This window comes from Nicotiana tabacum, unplaced genomic scaffold, assembly GCF_000715075.1.
Source record: "Nicotiana tabacum cultivar K326 unplaced genomic scaffold, ASM71507v2 Un00123, whole genome shotgun sequence".
NCBI classification, from domain to species: domain Eukaryota; kingdom Viridiplantae; phylum Streptophyta; class Magnoliopsida; order Solanales; family Solanaceae; genus Nicotiana; species Nicotiana tabacum.
Window position 1 is genome coordinate 18,242 of NW_027438361.1, and position 15,725 is coordinate 33,966.

The window sequence follows — 15,725 nt, forward strand, 5'->3', positions numbered from 1 at the left end:
ACTAATCATCACTCTCGGAGTGCCGAACCTTGTAAAGATATGCTTTTTCACAAAGTTGACCACAACCTTGGCATCATTGGTAGGAAGAGCAATGCCCTCCACCCACTTCAACACATGGTCAACGGATAGCAAAATGTGCGTACACCCACTGGACAGGGGAAATGGACCCATAAAATCAATTCCCCACACATAAAAAATTTCAACCTCCATAATACCGTGCAATGGCATCTCATGCTTTTTCGTGATTGTTCCTATTCTCTGGCACCCATCACACCTCCGCACGAACTCATGGGCATCTTTAAACACCCTAGGCCAATAAAAACCCGATTGCAACACCTTAGCTGTCGTTTTGTCACCCGCATAATGACCACCATAAGGCGACGCATCACAGTCATGTAAGATAGCATTTATTTTAGATTCGGGCACACATCTTCTAATTAACTGATCGGTGCAAGATTTGAACAGAAATGGCTCATCCCACACATATGACCTCACATCCCGCACGAACCTCTTTTTAGCATAAGGTTAAAGATCAGGTGGAATCTCTCCACTTGCCAGATAGTTCATAAAATCTGCATACTATGGCACCTCCCCAGCAGTAATGGCCAATAGTAGCTCATTCGGGAATATTTCCTTGATGACATCTCCCTTAGCTACACGATTCCGAGTTTCTAACCTAGATAAGTAATCAGCCACTTGATTCTCTGATCCTTTACTGTCTCGGATCTCCAAATCAAATTCTTGCAAGAGTAAAACCCAACGAATTAGCCTTGGTTTAGTATCTTTCTTTTCAAACAAATACCTGATGGCTGCATGGTCTGTGTAGACGATGACTTTGGTGCCAACCAAATAGGCCCGAAATTTATCGAACACCCACACTACAACAAACAACTCCTTTTCTGTCACAGTATAATTTATTTTAGCAGGAGTAACAGTCTTGCTTGCGTAGTAAATGGAGTGAAAAATTTTGCTCCTCCTCTGGCCCAATACGGCCCTAATTGCACCATCACTATCATCATACATCAGCTCAAATGGCTCTTTCCGGTCAGGAGCCACTATGATAGGTGCACTCACTAACTTTTTTTTCAGCTCCTCGAATGCTTTCAGACAAGTATCGTCAAACTTGAATGGCACCTCCTTCTCTAACAACCTGCACAAAAGAGAAGAAATTTTTGAAAAATCCTTTATAAATCGGTGATAAAAACCTGCATGTCCCTGAAAACTCCTAACTCCTTTCACTGAAATCGGTGGTGGAAACTTTTCAATTGCTTCAACCTTAGCGTTGTCAACTTCCAGTCCATCTTTGGATACTTTGTGTCCCAACACTATACCTTCATGTACCATAAAATGGTACTTTTTTCAATTCAGTACCAGATTAGTCTCCTCACACATGGCAAGCACTTTAGCAAGATTGGTCAAGCATTCATCAAAACAAGGACCAAACACAGTAAAATCATCCATAAAAACCTCCACAAACCGTTCCACCATATCGGTTAAAATAGCCATCATACACCTTTGAAAAGTCGCAGGTGCAATACACAACCCAAATGGCATTCTCTTAAATGCATAAGTTCCATAAGGGCATGTAAAAATGGTCTTTTCTTGATCTTCCAGGGAAATAGCAATCTTATTATACCCCGAATAGCCATCAAGGAAACAATAGTATTCCTGTCCGGCTAACTTGTCAAGCATTTGATCAATGAAGTGGAGGGGGAAGTGATCTTTTCGTGTAGCATTATTCAACTTCCTATAATCTATGAATATTCTCCAACCAGTCACAGTCCTAGTTGGAATTAATTCATTTTGTTCATTCACTACAACAGTCATACCCCTCTTTTAGGTACACATTGAACAGGGCTTACCCACTTACTATCGGAGATGGAAAATACTATACCTATGTCGAGTCACTTAATCACTTCTTTTCTTACCACCTCTTTCATGATTGGATTTAGGCGGCGTTGAGGTTCTACGCTAGGCTTGTGTTCCTCCTCCATGCATATTTTGTGCATGCAGAATGAAGGGCTAATACCCTTTATGTCAGACATTGTCCAACCAATGGCATGCTTGTGCTCCCTCAGCACCCTTAAGAGCTTTTCTTCCTGCAATTTAGACAAATGTGAAGAAACAATCACACGGGAAGTGTTAGAACTATCCAAATATGCATAATGAAGATGAGATGGTAAGGGTTTAAGTTCCAGTTTTGGAGCCTCCTCAACTGAGGGTCTAGGGGCAGGTCGATTGGCCTATCTAGAGGCTCGAATTAGGATCTTTCTATTATGTATTCACAAGATGCATCAAAACTTTGCAACATCTCCTCAACCTCTTCTTCCAGTTCCAAGTGATTGAACAACATCAATGATTTTTCTAGTGCATCTTCTTTAAATACACTTGGCTCAACGGCTGGTTCATTTATCTTCACCACAAAAATCATGGACAGGTCCTCGTAATGACGAGGCAACTGAATGGCTCGATATACATTGAAGACCGCTTCTTCATTGTCCACCCTCAGGATCATCCTACCTTCTCGAACTTTGATAATGGCATCTCCAGTGGCCAAAAGAGGTCGTCCCAAGATGATAGGAACTAACTCATCAGCCTCGTAGTCCATGATGATAAAATCTGCAAAGAAAATAAACTTCCCAATCTGCAGCAAGACGTCCTCAATTACCCCCTCAGGATAGACATAAGATCTGTCAGCTAACTGTAGTAGTACCGTGGTGGGTCTCAGAGCTCCTAATCCCAATTGTTTCAACACTGACAACGGCATCAGATTGATACTTGCACCCAAATCACACAAGGCTCTACCCACATCCATTTCACCAATACTCACGGGGAAGGTAAAACTACCCGGATCCTTATGCTTTTCTGGAAGCTTATGTTGAATCCTGGAAGTGCACTCCTCAGTAAGTGCGCCGGTCTCAAATTCAGTTAACTTCCTCTTATTTGCCACTATATCCTTAAAATATTTTACATATTTTGGGACCTCATGAAGCATGTCCATCAAAAGGATGTTCAAGTGTATCTGCTTCAGCATACCCAAACATTTGTGAAACATGTGGTCATCATTCTTCTTTCTCAGTCTTTGAGGAAAAGGAGGTGGCACTCTCTCTGATATTTTCTCAGACTCTATTTTTGTTTCTCTCATCTACCTCTACAGGTTTTGGCACTCTTTCTTCTTCGAGCCCAGACTGCTCATTTTTCTTCTTAGGCACTTCTACTAACTCTCTCCCATTTCTCAACGTCACTGCATTGACTTGAGGATTTTTCTCTATATCACTTGGGAGAGCTCCATCAGGTCTAATATTCTGATTGTTAGCCATTTTCCCAAACTGACTCTCTAGATTTCTGAACTCTATGCGCAATTGTTGATTCTCAGCCATAACTTTCTGATTGTCTAGCAACAACCTTTTCATCATGTCAGTCAGACTCTCTTCTGATTGCTGTGGAGGTTGAGGTGGATGATTATAATTCGCTTGAGGCCCGATGTTCTGATTTCCACTCGAAGAGAAGTTAGGATGATTCCTCCAGTTCGGATTGCATGTGTTGCCATATTGAGCATTTTGATTCATCGACCCTCTAGCTTGTTGCCCCACGTAGTAGATGGATTCAGGATTCACGGGGCATATGTCACTTGTGTGACCTTCACCACATAACTCGCAGCAAGTAGACATCTGTTGCACATGTTGCATATGTTGTGCTTGGTGCATTGTCATCTTATTCATCTGATCTGCTAATCCCGCTATATATGCCCACATGGCTGAGAAATCATCAAGCTCGAGCACACCTGCTGTCTTTTGTTTAAGTGCTCTTAGTGGTTCCCCATCTACTTGCCAATTATTATCATTAGCAGTGAAATTGTTTAGCAGGATCTGGATCTCACTATACGGTCTTGCCATGCAACTACCCCCACATGCTGAGTCAAGATTCATCTTTGATGCCTCGTCCAAACCATCAACGAAAGTGTGACCCAACACTTCATCAGTCTAACAATGATGTGGGCAGTCTCTGAGTAGCTTCTTGTATCTTTCCCAAGATTGACGAAGAGGCTCTCCATCTCGTTGTTGAAACCCAAAAATCTGGCTCCTCAGCGACTTTGTCTTCTTAATGGAAAAAACCTTGATTAAGAATTTCCTTGCTAGATCATCCCAATTGTGGATTGACTTTGCGGGGTCCTTTTGCAACCATTCCTTAGCTTCCCCTAGGAGTGAAAAGGGAAACAGTGTCAGCCTAACATAGTCCTTGGAAACGTTTGGATAATTGTAAGTGTCTCTAAATTTCAGGAAGTTCTGAATGTGCCTCTGCGGGTCTTCATGAGATAAACCCACATATTACCCTGTGGACTGAATCATCTGTACCATGTACTGTTTGATTTCAAAGTGACCCATGATCTCAGGCTTCACAATTTCCTGTGTCATATTAGCAAGAATGGGCCTTGCAGCTTCTATCACCGGACGCCCTTCATTACCTACCATCTCTAATGGCTGTGGTTGAACTACGATGTACAACTCTCTTTCAATTCTAGTTCTAGCTTCAACTTCCCTCCTCACTCTATGAAGTGTTCGTTCGATCTCAGGATCAAGAGGAAGGATATTGTTTGCGCTTCTACTCCTCCGCATTCAAAAGAAGAACCTCCGTTATCACAGATAAAGCAAACTAAAAATTAAAACTTGAACAAATAATGAATAAAATTTTAACTTAGATAAACAATCAATAAATAAGTCCCTGGCAACGGCACCAAAAACTTGTTGGTTCCCCAAGTACACGCAAGTATGCATGGCCGTCAAGTAATAAAGTGACTCGAAAGTCGGATGTCGAACTCACAGAGACTTAGATCAATTGTCAACTAAGCAAAAAAATCAATTAATTGTCCAAGATATTTAAGAGTGATATTTTTCTATTAATCAACTATTGCGGAAATTAAACAACTAACAACTAATTTATCAATAATGCAAATGTGTATGTGTAACGACCCGACCGGTCATTTTGAATATTTGCACTTTGCTCGGTTATTTAAGGGCATGAGTAGCTTTGTATGATGTACTTTGACTTTTGTGAATCATCAGTTTTGGTTTGCAGGTATTTCAGAATCGAATTGGAAGAAAGAATTTCATTGTTGAAGCTTTAAATTTGGAGAGTTGACCAAGTTTGACTTTTTAGCATTTGACCTCGGATTGGAATTCGGATGGTCCCATTAGCTTCGTTAGGTGATTTTGGAGTTAGGAGCGTGTCCGGAATGTGATTTAGAGGTCCGTAATGGAATTAGGTTTGAATTGGCAAAAGTTGGAATTTCGGCGATTTCGGTCGGCAGTGGAAAATTTGATATCGGGGTTGAAATGGAATTCTGGAAGTTGGAGTAGGTTTCTAGTGTCATTTGTGACATGTGTGCAAAATTTGAGGTCATTCGGATGTGGTTTGGTTGGTTTCGGCATCAGATGCCGAATTTGGAAATTTAGAAGTTCTTAGGCTTGAATCCGAGGGTAATTTGGTGTTTTGATGTTGTTTTGAGTGATTCGAAGGTTTGACTATGTTCGTATAGTGTTTTAGGATTGGTTGGTATGTCTGGTTGAGGTCACGGGGGCCTTAGGTGTGTTTCGGGTGAGTTTTGAGCGAGTCTGGGCAATACTGGAACTGAGGCATTGTTCTGGGGCTTAAAATTTCGCTGAGGGCGGCTAAACGTTCGCTGAGGGCGGCAAAATTTTGCTGAGGGTGGAGGGGGGGCGCGGATTTCAGAAGCCTATATCTTTTGATCTACAAGGAATTTTGAGATGATTCAAAACTAAAGTTTTAGCCCTTTGTGTCTAGTTTCAAGAACGCTAAAGAAATCATCATTTGGACATCTGTAGACTAAGGTATGGCCAAAATACTAAAGTCTATCACTACAGCCACCAAGAAGTGCGGACAACGCTACTTTTTCGCGACCACAGGGGTTGGATTTTCGCGGCCGCGCCAGGTTTTTCGCAGTCAGCGTAGTGGAGATCAGAGAGTGCACTATATAAATGGGATTTAGGGCATTATTTCACATTTTGGACATAGGAAGCTCGGTTTGTGGTGATTTTTCAAGGGGTTTTCAAGCAATTCATCGGGGTAAGTGATTCTAACTTGGATTTGGTTAATGTACATGAATACATCATTAATTTCATCATTTGATTAGTACTTTGGGGTGGAAAATTGGAGAAAATTGTAGAAACTTCATAAAATGGGTTTTGAGAGTTGAATGTCGATACGAAGTTGGATTTTGAAAAATTTGGTATGGTTGGACTCGTGAGTGAATGGGTTTCCTAGTTTTATAAATTTTATCGGATTCCGAAATGTGGTCTCGGGGGCCGGGTTTGAACTAATTTCGGGTTTTGGGCTAATTTGATAGTTTTCTTGTGGAATTCATTCCATTAGCATATAGTAATGGTATTGTACTGATTGTGAATAGATTCGGAGCATTTGGAGGCCGAGTCGAGAGGCAAGAGCATTTCGGGGTAGAGATTTGACCGGTTTGAGGTAAGTAACGATTGTAAATCTAGTCCTGAGAGTATGAAACCCCGGATTTCGTATCATTCTACTATTTTGAGGTGACGCACATGCTAGGTGACGGGTGTGTGGGCATGCACTGTTGGGGATTGTGACTTGGTCCGTCCCGTAGCAACTGTAAAGTTGCATATTTTGTTGAAATTATATGATACTTATATGTTTTAGAAAGCGTTTCTGTAAATTGGGCCGAATGCCATATTTGGGCCTTGTGCCAGTGCTTTTGGACCCTTAGGGCCTTTCTTACTATCCTCTCACTGTTTTCGATTGAAAATTTATACTCAGTCACGGTTATACTTGTTTACTGCATAACTCAATTTTATTACTCTATTTTGATGCATATAAATGTTGTTTTGGGTTGAATGCCCTGTTTTTACTGAAATGCCCCAGTGGCTTGAGAGGTTTATGACTGAGTGAGGCTGAGGGCCTGATTTGTGAGGATAAATATGGTATCGGGCTGCACGCCGCAGCATGTTCGGGTAATTAAGGGATCGGGTTGCACGCCGCAGCATGTTCGGATTATTATGGGATCGGGCTGCACGCCGCAGCATGTTTGATATAGGTCGAGGGCCTGAGTGATTTATGTCATGATTTGTCTTGATATAGCGCTTGGGCTGAAGGAGCCCCTCCTGAGTCTGTACACACCCCCAGTGAGCGCAGGTACCTACTGAGTACGAGTGCCGAGTGACTGGGAGGTATGAGTGATTGTGAGGTATGCCCGAGTGGTAAGAGTGATTGTGAGGTTTGCCCGAGTGGCAAGAGTGATTGTGAGGTATGCCCGAGTGGCACGAGTGACTGTGAGGTTTGCCTGAGGGGCTATTTATGATTTCATCATTTTTGCTCACCTTTGCATTGAGCCTCTGTTTGAAAACTGTTGAAAAATATCTTTAAATGATTATACTGGAACTAGGTTTAAACGAGATGATTTGATTCAAACACTGATTTTGCATGTTGTATTTTACTGAGATTTCATGATATGAACTTTATATGCTTATTGCTCGTCACTACTGCTCAATCTTTATTTATTATTGTTAATTACTGGGTTGGCATACTCACGTTATTCCATGCACCTTGTGTGCAGATTCAGGAATATTTGGACGCGGTAGCGGCTATTGACTATTCCGGTTGCAGATTTTTCCCGGGGATAGCAAGGTAGCTGCATGGCGATCGCAGCCCTGCTATTCTCCCTCTTATCTTTCTTTTGTTGTATTTAGCTATTTTCCAGGCTAAGTTAGTCTCGATATTGTTAGACAGATTGTAGTAGATGCTCATGACTAGTGACACCCTGATGTCAGGCTTTTCTTTTTCGTATTTTTGTTTTGATTTGAACTCCTTTACAAAGGTTTTTATGTTAAATAGCATTGAAAAAATCTTTGAAATGAAAATATCTGTTTGTTTTGGAAATGAATTGGCTTGCCTAGTTCCACGATAGGCGCCATCACGACAGGGGTTAGTTTGGGTCGTGACAGATTGGTATCAGAGCCTAGGTTACATAGGTCTCACGAGCCTAGATTAAGAACTCGATAATTTTCTCCTCCAAAAGTTGTTCCACGTGATGTTCTTTCCTCCGGTCGCAAAACCTCCTCTAAAAATGGTGTTTAATGACTATTTATATGTGTAGGGAAAAAGCCTTGACGAAATAACCAAACTACACTTTATAGGGACACGACCTTTTTAAACAATTCTCCTAACTCATCACACCAAGAATTGACTATCAAGTACCATGCATTATTCACCACTCACTCACTTACTCTAACATAGAGGTAAATAACATTATTACCTTTCCTTCATGAATTAAGTGCCCTCACACAACAAAAGAGAGTAGTTTCACACACATTAAAATTTAAGAACAATTAGGAACTCAAGATAGGAAGAATTCACTCACTCTCAGAAATAACATTCATATGCCACAAAAGATACAGCATAGGCTTGCCCGTAGTGTACTACTCTACTAATCGAGCCCATTCAGTCTAGGATCAAGTATGACTTTAATTGGTTGTGATGTAGGCTGTTGGTCGGATAGGATACATTTGGATATAAGAGTGACTACACCTTCCTAAGCACTTTAATACATATACTTTAACATCCAAACTGCATACTTATATCAAACCAAACTCCACCATCACATCAATGTATATTACTCCATACTTCTTTTAAGTACAATTACATAAAGAGTCACCACTATCAAGGAATATTTTTCACAGCAATACTACTATATATTTTTTTTTTCTTTCTTTTTCAATTTACGTGGCTCTTACTTTTTTAAAACAGTGCACCTTTTTTCTTATTTCATTAGTTCCACTCAAAAGCCAAAGCAACCATCCCCCACTTTAACTTTTGCAAAGTTCATTACAATTTAAGTGCCCATAAGAAGTTAAAAGGTTCAAATAGATGGTTAATTCAAACAAATGGGTAAGTCTTGTAATGTGGTTGCCAAAGAAACAGGATTACAGGCTCAAAGGGGTTAACTACGATACATAACAATTAGGCGGGTAAAATATATATATTTCTGGCTCAACAAAGAAACACCTATATCACTTCCAAGACTGAATAAAACTACTATTTCACTTTGCAAACACATGGGGCAAGTTCTTGACATCAAATGCAACGCACAGAATAACACACACATGGCACATAGCTCACTCAGGATCAGACTCATCAAGACACTCTAGTCAAAGCAGTTAAGCAAATTTAAGATCATACAATTTAAGGTACTTATACAAGAGTCAAAAACTGAGCCTAAACGTCACAACCAAGTACTCACTATTCTCAAATCATAACAAAGTCAAGAGATATTGCTTCAATTCAATTCATCTCACAGTGGCTCCTACTCCTAAAAAAAATAAAACCAACTACACCCGGTTCAAACAAAACCCTTGGAAAAGAACCACGGCAAAAAGAAAAACCAAAAGGAAATTACTACACTACATACAAAGATAATCTTTTTTCCTTTTTTCTTAGACTTAAATCCTTCAAGAAAACTGTCTAGGAGATCCATTGTCGGTAAAAGTCCAATTTTTCTACTTTTGTTTTTCAATTATTTTCATAGCTACTAAAATACTAAAACACTACACAACTACGAAAACAAAAATGAAAAGTTTACATTTTTCTAACATCCTACTACTAATTATCTAGAGAATTCTCCCACCCCATACTTAAAAGAGTGCAGTGTCCTGAATGCACAAATAAAGCAAAACAATAACAAGGGTGGACAAGAAACTCCCTGAAAGGACAAATGCTGAAGCAATAGCGGCTCACGGGGTACTCAGACTTCCCCCAGGCATGGTCCTTTGTGTGGGCACCCCACACTTAGTTCTCACCATCTAACTCGCTTTTGCACACTTCTAATGACTTTACCTCCTATGCTTATAATCCTGCAAAACAAAAACAAACACTACAGCAAATAATAATATAAAAAATAAAAATAAAAGAAAGCAGTAAAGATGGGTTGCCTCCCAACAAGAGCCTGATTTAACGTCGCGGCACGACACAAAATCTCGTCTAATCATTGTCAAGTAACATCTTCGACTTCTGACGATCAAAGCCATCTCCATAATAGTGCTTTCCTTTTTGTCCGTTCACTAAGAATGTTCTCTCGCCACCTAAGACGTGCTGCTCAATTACACCATGTGGAGTGACTCTCACTACCTCAAACGGGCCCGACCATCTCGATTTGAGCATCCCCTAAAAGAGTCTTAACCTCGAATTGAACAAGAGAACCAATTGGCATGGTTCGAACTCGCGACGGCGGATATGCTTATCATGCCAGCGCTTGGTCTTTTCTTTATATAACTTGGCATTCTCATACGTATGCAAGCGAAACTCATCAAGCTCGTTCAATTGCATCACTCGCTTTCTACCCACTAATTCTGCATCAAAGTTCAGCTTCTTTATCGCCCAATAGGCCTTGTGCTCAAGTTCTACCGGTAAATAGCATGCCTTCCCATAAAATAGCTTGTAAAGGGAGGTTCCGATTGGAGTTTTGTCGGCAGTCCGGTATGCCTATAGAGCATCATCAAGCTTTGCAACCAAATATTTCCTACTTGCACTAACCGTCTTCTCCAGGATCTACTTTATCTCTCTATTTGAGCCTTCAACTTGCTGTGATGACCTAAAAGGTCATATTTAAATTTAATAAGTAATTATGTATTTTAAGACCTCAAAAATGACTATTTATCATTCCTCGTCTTGCGTGCATAGTCCGTATAATTTTTCGAAAAGTTTTTATGTGAAAAATGGATTAAAATATGAAATAAAGCCTTAAAACTCAACTGATTTGACTTTGATCAATATTTTGAGCAAACAGACCCGGATCAGTATTTTGGCTATTACGATAGGTCTGTATTGTGATTTGGGACTTGGGCGTATCCCCGAAATTTAATTTGGAGGTCCCTAGCTCAAGTTATGACCATTTAAAGGCTAAAGATTTCTAAGTTTGACCAAAGAGTTGACTTTTTGATATCGGGGCCGGATTCCAATTCTGAAAATTAGAATAGCTCCGTTATGTCATTTATGACTTGTGTGCCAAATTTGACGTCATTCCGGATTCATTTAACATGTTTTGGCACGACATTTGCAAATTGAAAAGTTTAAAACTCAAAGTTTGAATCGAGGTGTAAATTGTAATTTTAGCATTGTTTGATGTGATTTGAGGTCTCGACTAAGTTCATATGATATTTTAGAACTTGTTGGTATAATTGGTTGAGGTCCCGAAGGGCTCGGGTAGATTCCGGATGGTTAACAGATCAAAATTTGGACTTAAGGAAAAATCTGAAATATTGGCCTTCTGGTGTAATCGCACCTGTGGTCAATTTTCCGCGGAAGCGGAAACCGTACCTGTGGTCAATTTTCTGCAGAAGCGGAAATTCTGGACAGAACACATAAAATCGGGTTTTAGCCATTTTTACTCATTTTTTGAGATTTGTGTCTCGGATTTTGGCGATGCCAAAGTGATTTTTCACGACTTTGAATTGGGTAAGTGTTCTATAACTAAAAGTGATTATATTTCATAAATTCATGTCTATATTCATCAATTATTTTGGATTTAGATGGAAGAAAATAGAATTTTTGTAAAACTTTTCAAAAATAAAAATTTATGATTTGAATATCCATTTGACATCGGAATTGGATAATTTTTATATGGTTGGACTCGTATCGGAATGGGTGTTTAGATTTCGTAAGTGTTTTTGAGATTCGAGACATGGGCCCCACAATCAATTTTTAAAGTGAATTTCGGATTTTATCCGGAAAATTAGTAAATTCGTATGGAATTAATTCCTATGATTCGTATTGAGTATATCGAATTGTTTGTGAATAGATTTGAAGCTTTTGGAGACAAATGTAAAAGGAAAAGTTGTGGTCGAGTAATTTATTGAAATTGCAAAGCGAGGTAAGGGTCGTGGTTAATCTTGACTTGAGGGAATAGAACCCCTAAATTATTTGACTATGTGAATTTCATGTGCAACGATGTATAGGCAAGGTGACGAGTGCCTATACTTTATCAATTTAATTGGTTGCTTAGTTATTTAAACATCTTAAATTATTTTAAGACATGAATTAATTGTTATAATAATTGTTTCTCACCTATTCTTTGTCAAATATTAATTTTTGAATTCTTGCAATAATTGTTACATGTTTATTTTATTTATGTGTTTTAATTCCTACTTGACATTTAGCATATTAAATATTAAACTGCCTATGTTCTCCTTGATTTTCATAATAAATTGTTATTTGTCATTGTTTGTTTCATAATTAAATCATAATTATTGTATGCTTGTTGTCTCATAATTTCATATTAATTGTTGCATTTATTGGGGCAATTTATTTTATAAGAATTGGTAAATCAATATATTGGAGGAACGTGTTGCACGCCACAACAAAATTGATTGAAATGAACATATAAGAGGATCGGGTTGCATGCCACAACAGACTTATTATAAGTCCATATTGGAGGATCGGGTTACACGCTGCAACAGACTTATTAAAAGTCCATATTGGGGGATCGGGTTACACGCCGCAACAGACTTATTAACAGTTCATATTGGGGGATCGGGTTGCACGCCACAACAGACTTGTTTAAAAGTCCATATTGGGGGATCGGGTTGCTCGCCGCAACAGACTTATTAAAAAGTCCATATTGGGGGATCGGATTGCACGCCGCAAACAGACTTATTTAAAAGTCTATATTGGGGGATCGGATTGCACGGCGCAACAGACTTATTAAAAAGTCCATATTGGGGTATCGGATTGCACGCCGCAACAGACTTATTTAAAAGACTAGATATATACTTGATTAAAATAAAAATATTGGGGGGTTGAAAATGAATATATTGTGGGAACGGGTTGCACGCTGCAACGGAAATTGGTTGAAATAATAATTGGTTATGACTGCCGAATTGGCTTTCAATATTAAAAATGAGTTACATAATTTATTTCTATTATTGTTATTATTACTATTACTGCGTACATGTTATTATAAGTGACCTGTCTTAGCCTCGTCACTACTTCGTCGAGGTTAGGCTCAGCACTTACCAGTACATGGGATCGGTTGTACTGATACTACATTCTGTACTTCTTGTGCAGATTTCGGAGTTGGTCCCAGCGGCGTACCATAGACTTGCTCGGATTTCAGCTATCCATAGGAGACTTGAGGTATAACTGCACGGCGTCTGCAGTTCTGAAGTCCCCATCTACTTTACTTTAGTTGTGTGTTTGTTTTGAGACAACTTTATTATATTCAGACCTTTATTTGTATTATTTTAGAAGCTCGTGCACTTGTGACACCAATTCTGGGATGGTATTTAGATACCGTTATTTTTATGTATTATTCACTACATTTCGAACTTTTCTTCCGCATTTAGTTCTTTGTTATTAATAAATTTAGAAATTGTTTTAAAATGGATAATATTATTATAACATTGGCTTGCCTAGCAAGTGAAATGTTAGGCGCCATCACGGTCCGAAGGTGGGAATTTCGGATAGTGACACTTTCCCACTAGTCTGAGGATGGTAAGCGGTTGCAACCTTATGTTTGACCCCATATGGTTCTAAGACATTGTCCAAGAGCTTGTTACAGAAATGGGTGTCCCCATCACTAATCATCACTCTCAGAGTGTCGAACCTTGTAAAGATATGCTTTTTCACAAAGTTGACCACAACCTTGGCATCATTGGTAGGAAGAGAAACGGCCTCCACCCACTTCGACACATAGTCAACGGCCACCAAAATGTGCCTACACCCACTGGACAAGGGAAACGGACCCATAAAATCAATTACCCACACATCAAAAATTTCAACCTCCATAATACCGTGCAATGGCATCTCATGCCTTTTCGTGATTGTTCCTGTTCTCTAGCACCTATCACACCTCCTCACGAACTCATGGGCGTCTTTAAACACCCTAGGCCAATCAAAACCCGATTGCAACACCTTAGCTGCCATTTTGTCACCCGCATAATGACCACCATAAGGCGACGCATGATAATCATGTAAAATAGCATTTATTTCAGATTCGGGCACACATCTTCTCATTAACTGATCGGTACAAGATTTGAACAGAAATGGCTCATCCCACACATATGACCTCACATCCCGCAAGAACTTCTTTTTAGCATAAGGTTCAAGATCAGGCGGCATCTCTCCACTTGCCATATAGTTCAAAACATCTGCATACCAAGGCACCTCCCCAATAGTAATGGCCAACAATTGCTCATCCAGGAATGTTTCCTTGATGACATCTCCCTCAGCTATATGATTCCGAGTTTCTAACCTGGATAAGTGATCAGCCACTTGATTCTCTGTTCCTTTACGGTATTGGATCTCTAAATCAAATTCCTACAAGAATAAAACCCAACGGATTTGCCTTGGTTTAGCATCTTTTTTTTCGAACAAATACCTGATGGTTGCATGGTATGTGTAGACGATGACTTTGGTTCCAACCAAATAGGTCCGAAATTTATCGAACGCCCACACTACAGCAAACAAATCCTTTCTATCACAGTATAATTTATTTGAGCAGGAGTAACAGTCTTGCTTGCGTAGTAAATGGAGTGAAAACTTTTGCTCCCCCTCTGTCCCAATACGGCCCCAATTGCACCATCACTAGCATCACACATCAGCTCAAATGGCTCTTTCCAGTCAGGAGCCACTATGATTGGTGCACTCACTAACTTCTTTTTCAGCTCCTCGAATGCTTTCAGACATGCATCGTCAAACTTGAACGGCACATCCTTCTCTAATAACTTCCCCAAAAAAGAAGAAATTCTTGAGAATCCTTTATAAATCGGCGATAAAAACCTGCATGTCCTTGAAAACGCCTAACTCATTTCAGTGAAATCGGTGGTGAATTTTTTTTTAAATTGCTTCCACCTTAGCTTTGTCAACTTCTAGTCCATCTTTGGACACCTTATGCCCCAACACTATACCTTTACATACCATAAAATGGAACTTTTTTCAATTCAGTAACAGATTAGTCTCCTCACACCTGGCAAGCACTTTAGCAAGATTTGTCAAGCATTCATCAAAAGAAGGACCAAACACAGAAAAATTATCCATAAAAACCTCCACAAGCCGTTCCACCATATCAGTTAAAATAGCCATCATACCTTTGAAAAGTCGCAGGTGCATTACACAACCCGAATGGCATTTTCTTAAATGCATAAGTGCCATAAGGGCATGTAAAAGTGGTCTTTTCTTGATTTTCCAGGGCAATAGCAATCTGATTATACCCCGAATAGCCATCAAGGAAATAATAGTATTCCTATCTGGCTAACTTGTCAAGCATTTGATCAATGAAGGGGAGGGGGAAGTGATCTTTTCGTGTAGCATTATTCAACTTCCTATAATCTATCCATATTCTCCAACCAGTCACAGTCCTAGTTGGAATTAATTCATTTTGTTCATTCACTACAACAGTCATACCCCCCTTTTTAGGTACACATTGAACAGGGCTTACCCACTTGCTATAGGAGATGGAAAATACTATACCTATGTCGAGCCACTTAATCACTTCTTTTCTTACCACCTATTTCATGATTGGATTTAGGCGGCGTTGATGTTCCACGCTAGGTTTGTGTCCCTACTCCATGCGTATTTTGTGCATATAGAATGCAGGCCTAATACCCTTTATGTCAGACATTGTCCAACCAATGGCATGCTTGTGCTCCCTCAGCACCCTTAAGAGCTTTTCTTCCTGCAATTTAGACAAA

General features: G+C 39.6%; 2 protein-coding genes across 2 annotated transcripts; both read right to left on the reverse strand.

Annotated features, from left to right (window-relative positions):
• Window positions 1-579: 579 nt before the first annotated feature.
• On the reverse strand, window positions 580-3,896 carry LOC142178974 (uncharacterized). Its single transcript, XM_075248792.1, has 5 exons — window positions 3,150-3,896; window positions 2,321-3,022; window positions 2,030-2,099; window positions 1,259-1,331; window positions 580-1,150 (listed from the first exon to the last, which is right to left on the reverse strand). Exons 1-5 carry the CDS (start codon window positions 3,894-3,896, stop codon window positions 580-582), a joined length of 2,163 nt encoding a protein of 720 aa, XP_075104893.1.
• Window positions 3,897-9,835: 5,939 nt separating this feature from the next.
• Window positions 9,836-15,117, reverse strand: LOC142178975 (uncharacterized). Its single transcript, XM_075248793.1, has 6 exons — window positions 15,002-15,117; window positions 14,601-14,814; window positions 13,886-14,352; window positions 13,543-13,759; window positions 10,328-10,521; window positions 9,836-9,893 (listed from the first exon to the last, which is right to left on the reverse strand). The coding sequence occupies exons 1-6, from the start codon at window positions 15,115-15,117 to the stop codon at window positions 9,836-9,838; spliced, it is 1,266 nt and encodes a 421-aa protein (XP_075104894.1).
• Between the last annotated feature and the right edge of the window lie 608 nt (window positions 15,118-15,725).

Coding starts and splice junctions, on each gene's coding strand:
- LOC142178975 (XM_075248793.1), bottom strand. CDS start 15,117: ATGGCTATTTTAACTGATATGGTGGAACGGCTTGTGGAGGTTTTTATG. Junction 13,760..13,885: donor GCCCATGAGTTCGTGAGGAG/GTGTGATAGGTG, acceptor TCCCTTGTCCAG/TGGGTGTAGGCACATTTTGG. Junction 9,894..10,327: donor GATGAGTTTCGCTTGCATAC/GTATGAGAATGC, acceptor TTTGTTTTGCAG/GATTATAAGCATAGGAGGTA.
- LOC142178974 (XM_075248792.1), bottom strand. CDS start 3,896: ATGGCAAGACCGTATAGTGAGATCCAGATCCTGCTAAACAATTTCACT. Junction 2,100..2,320: donor ACTTGGAACTGGAAGAAGAG/GTTGAGGAGATG, acceptor TCTAAATTGCAG/GAAGAAAAGCTCTTAAGGGT. Junction 1,151..1,258: donor AAGGTTGAAGCAATTGAAAA/GTTTCCACCACC, acceptor TCTTTTGTGCAG/GTTGTTAGAGAAGGAGGTGC.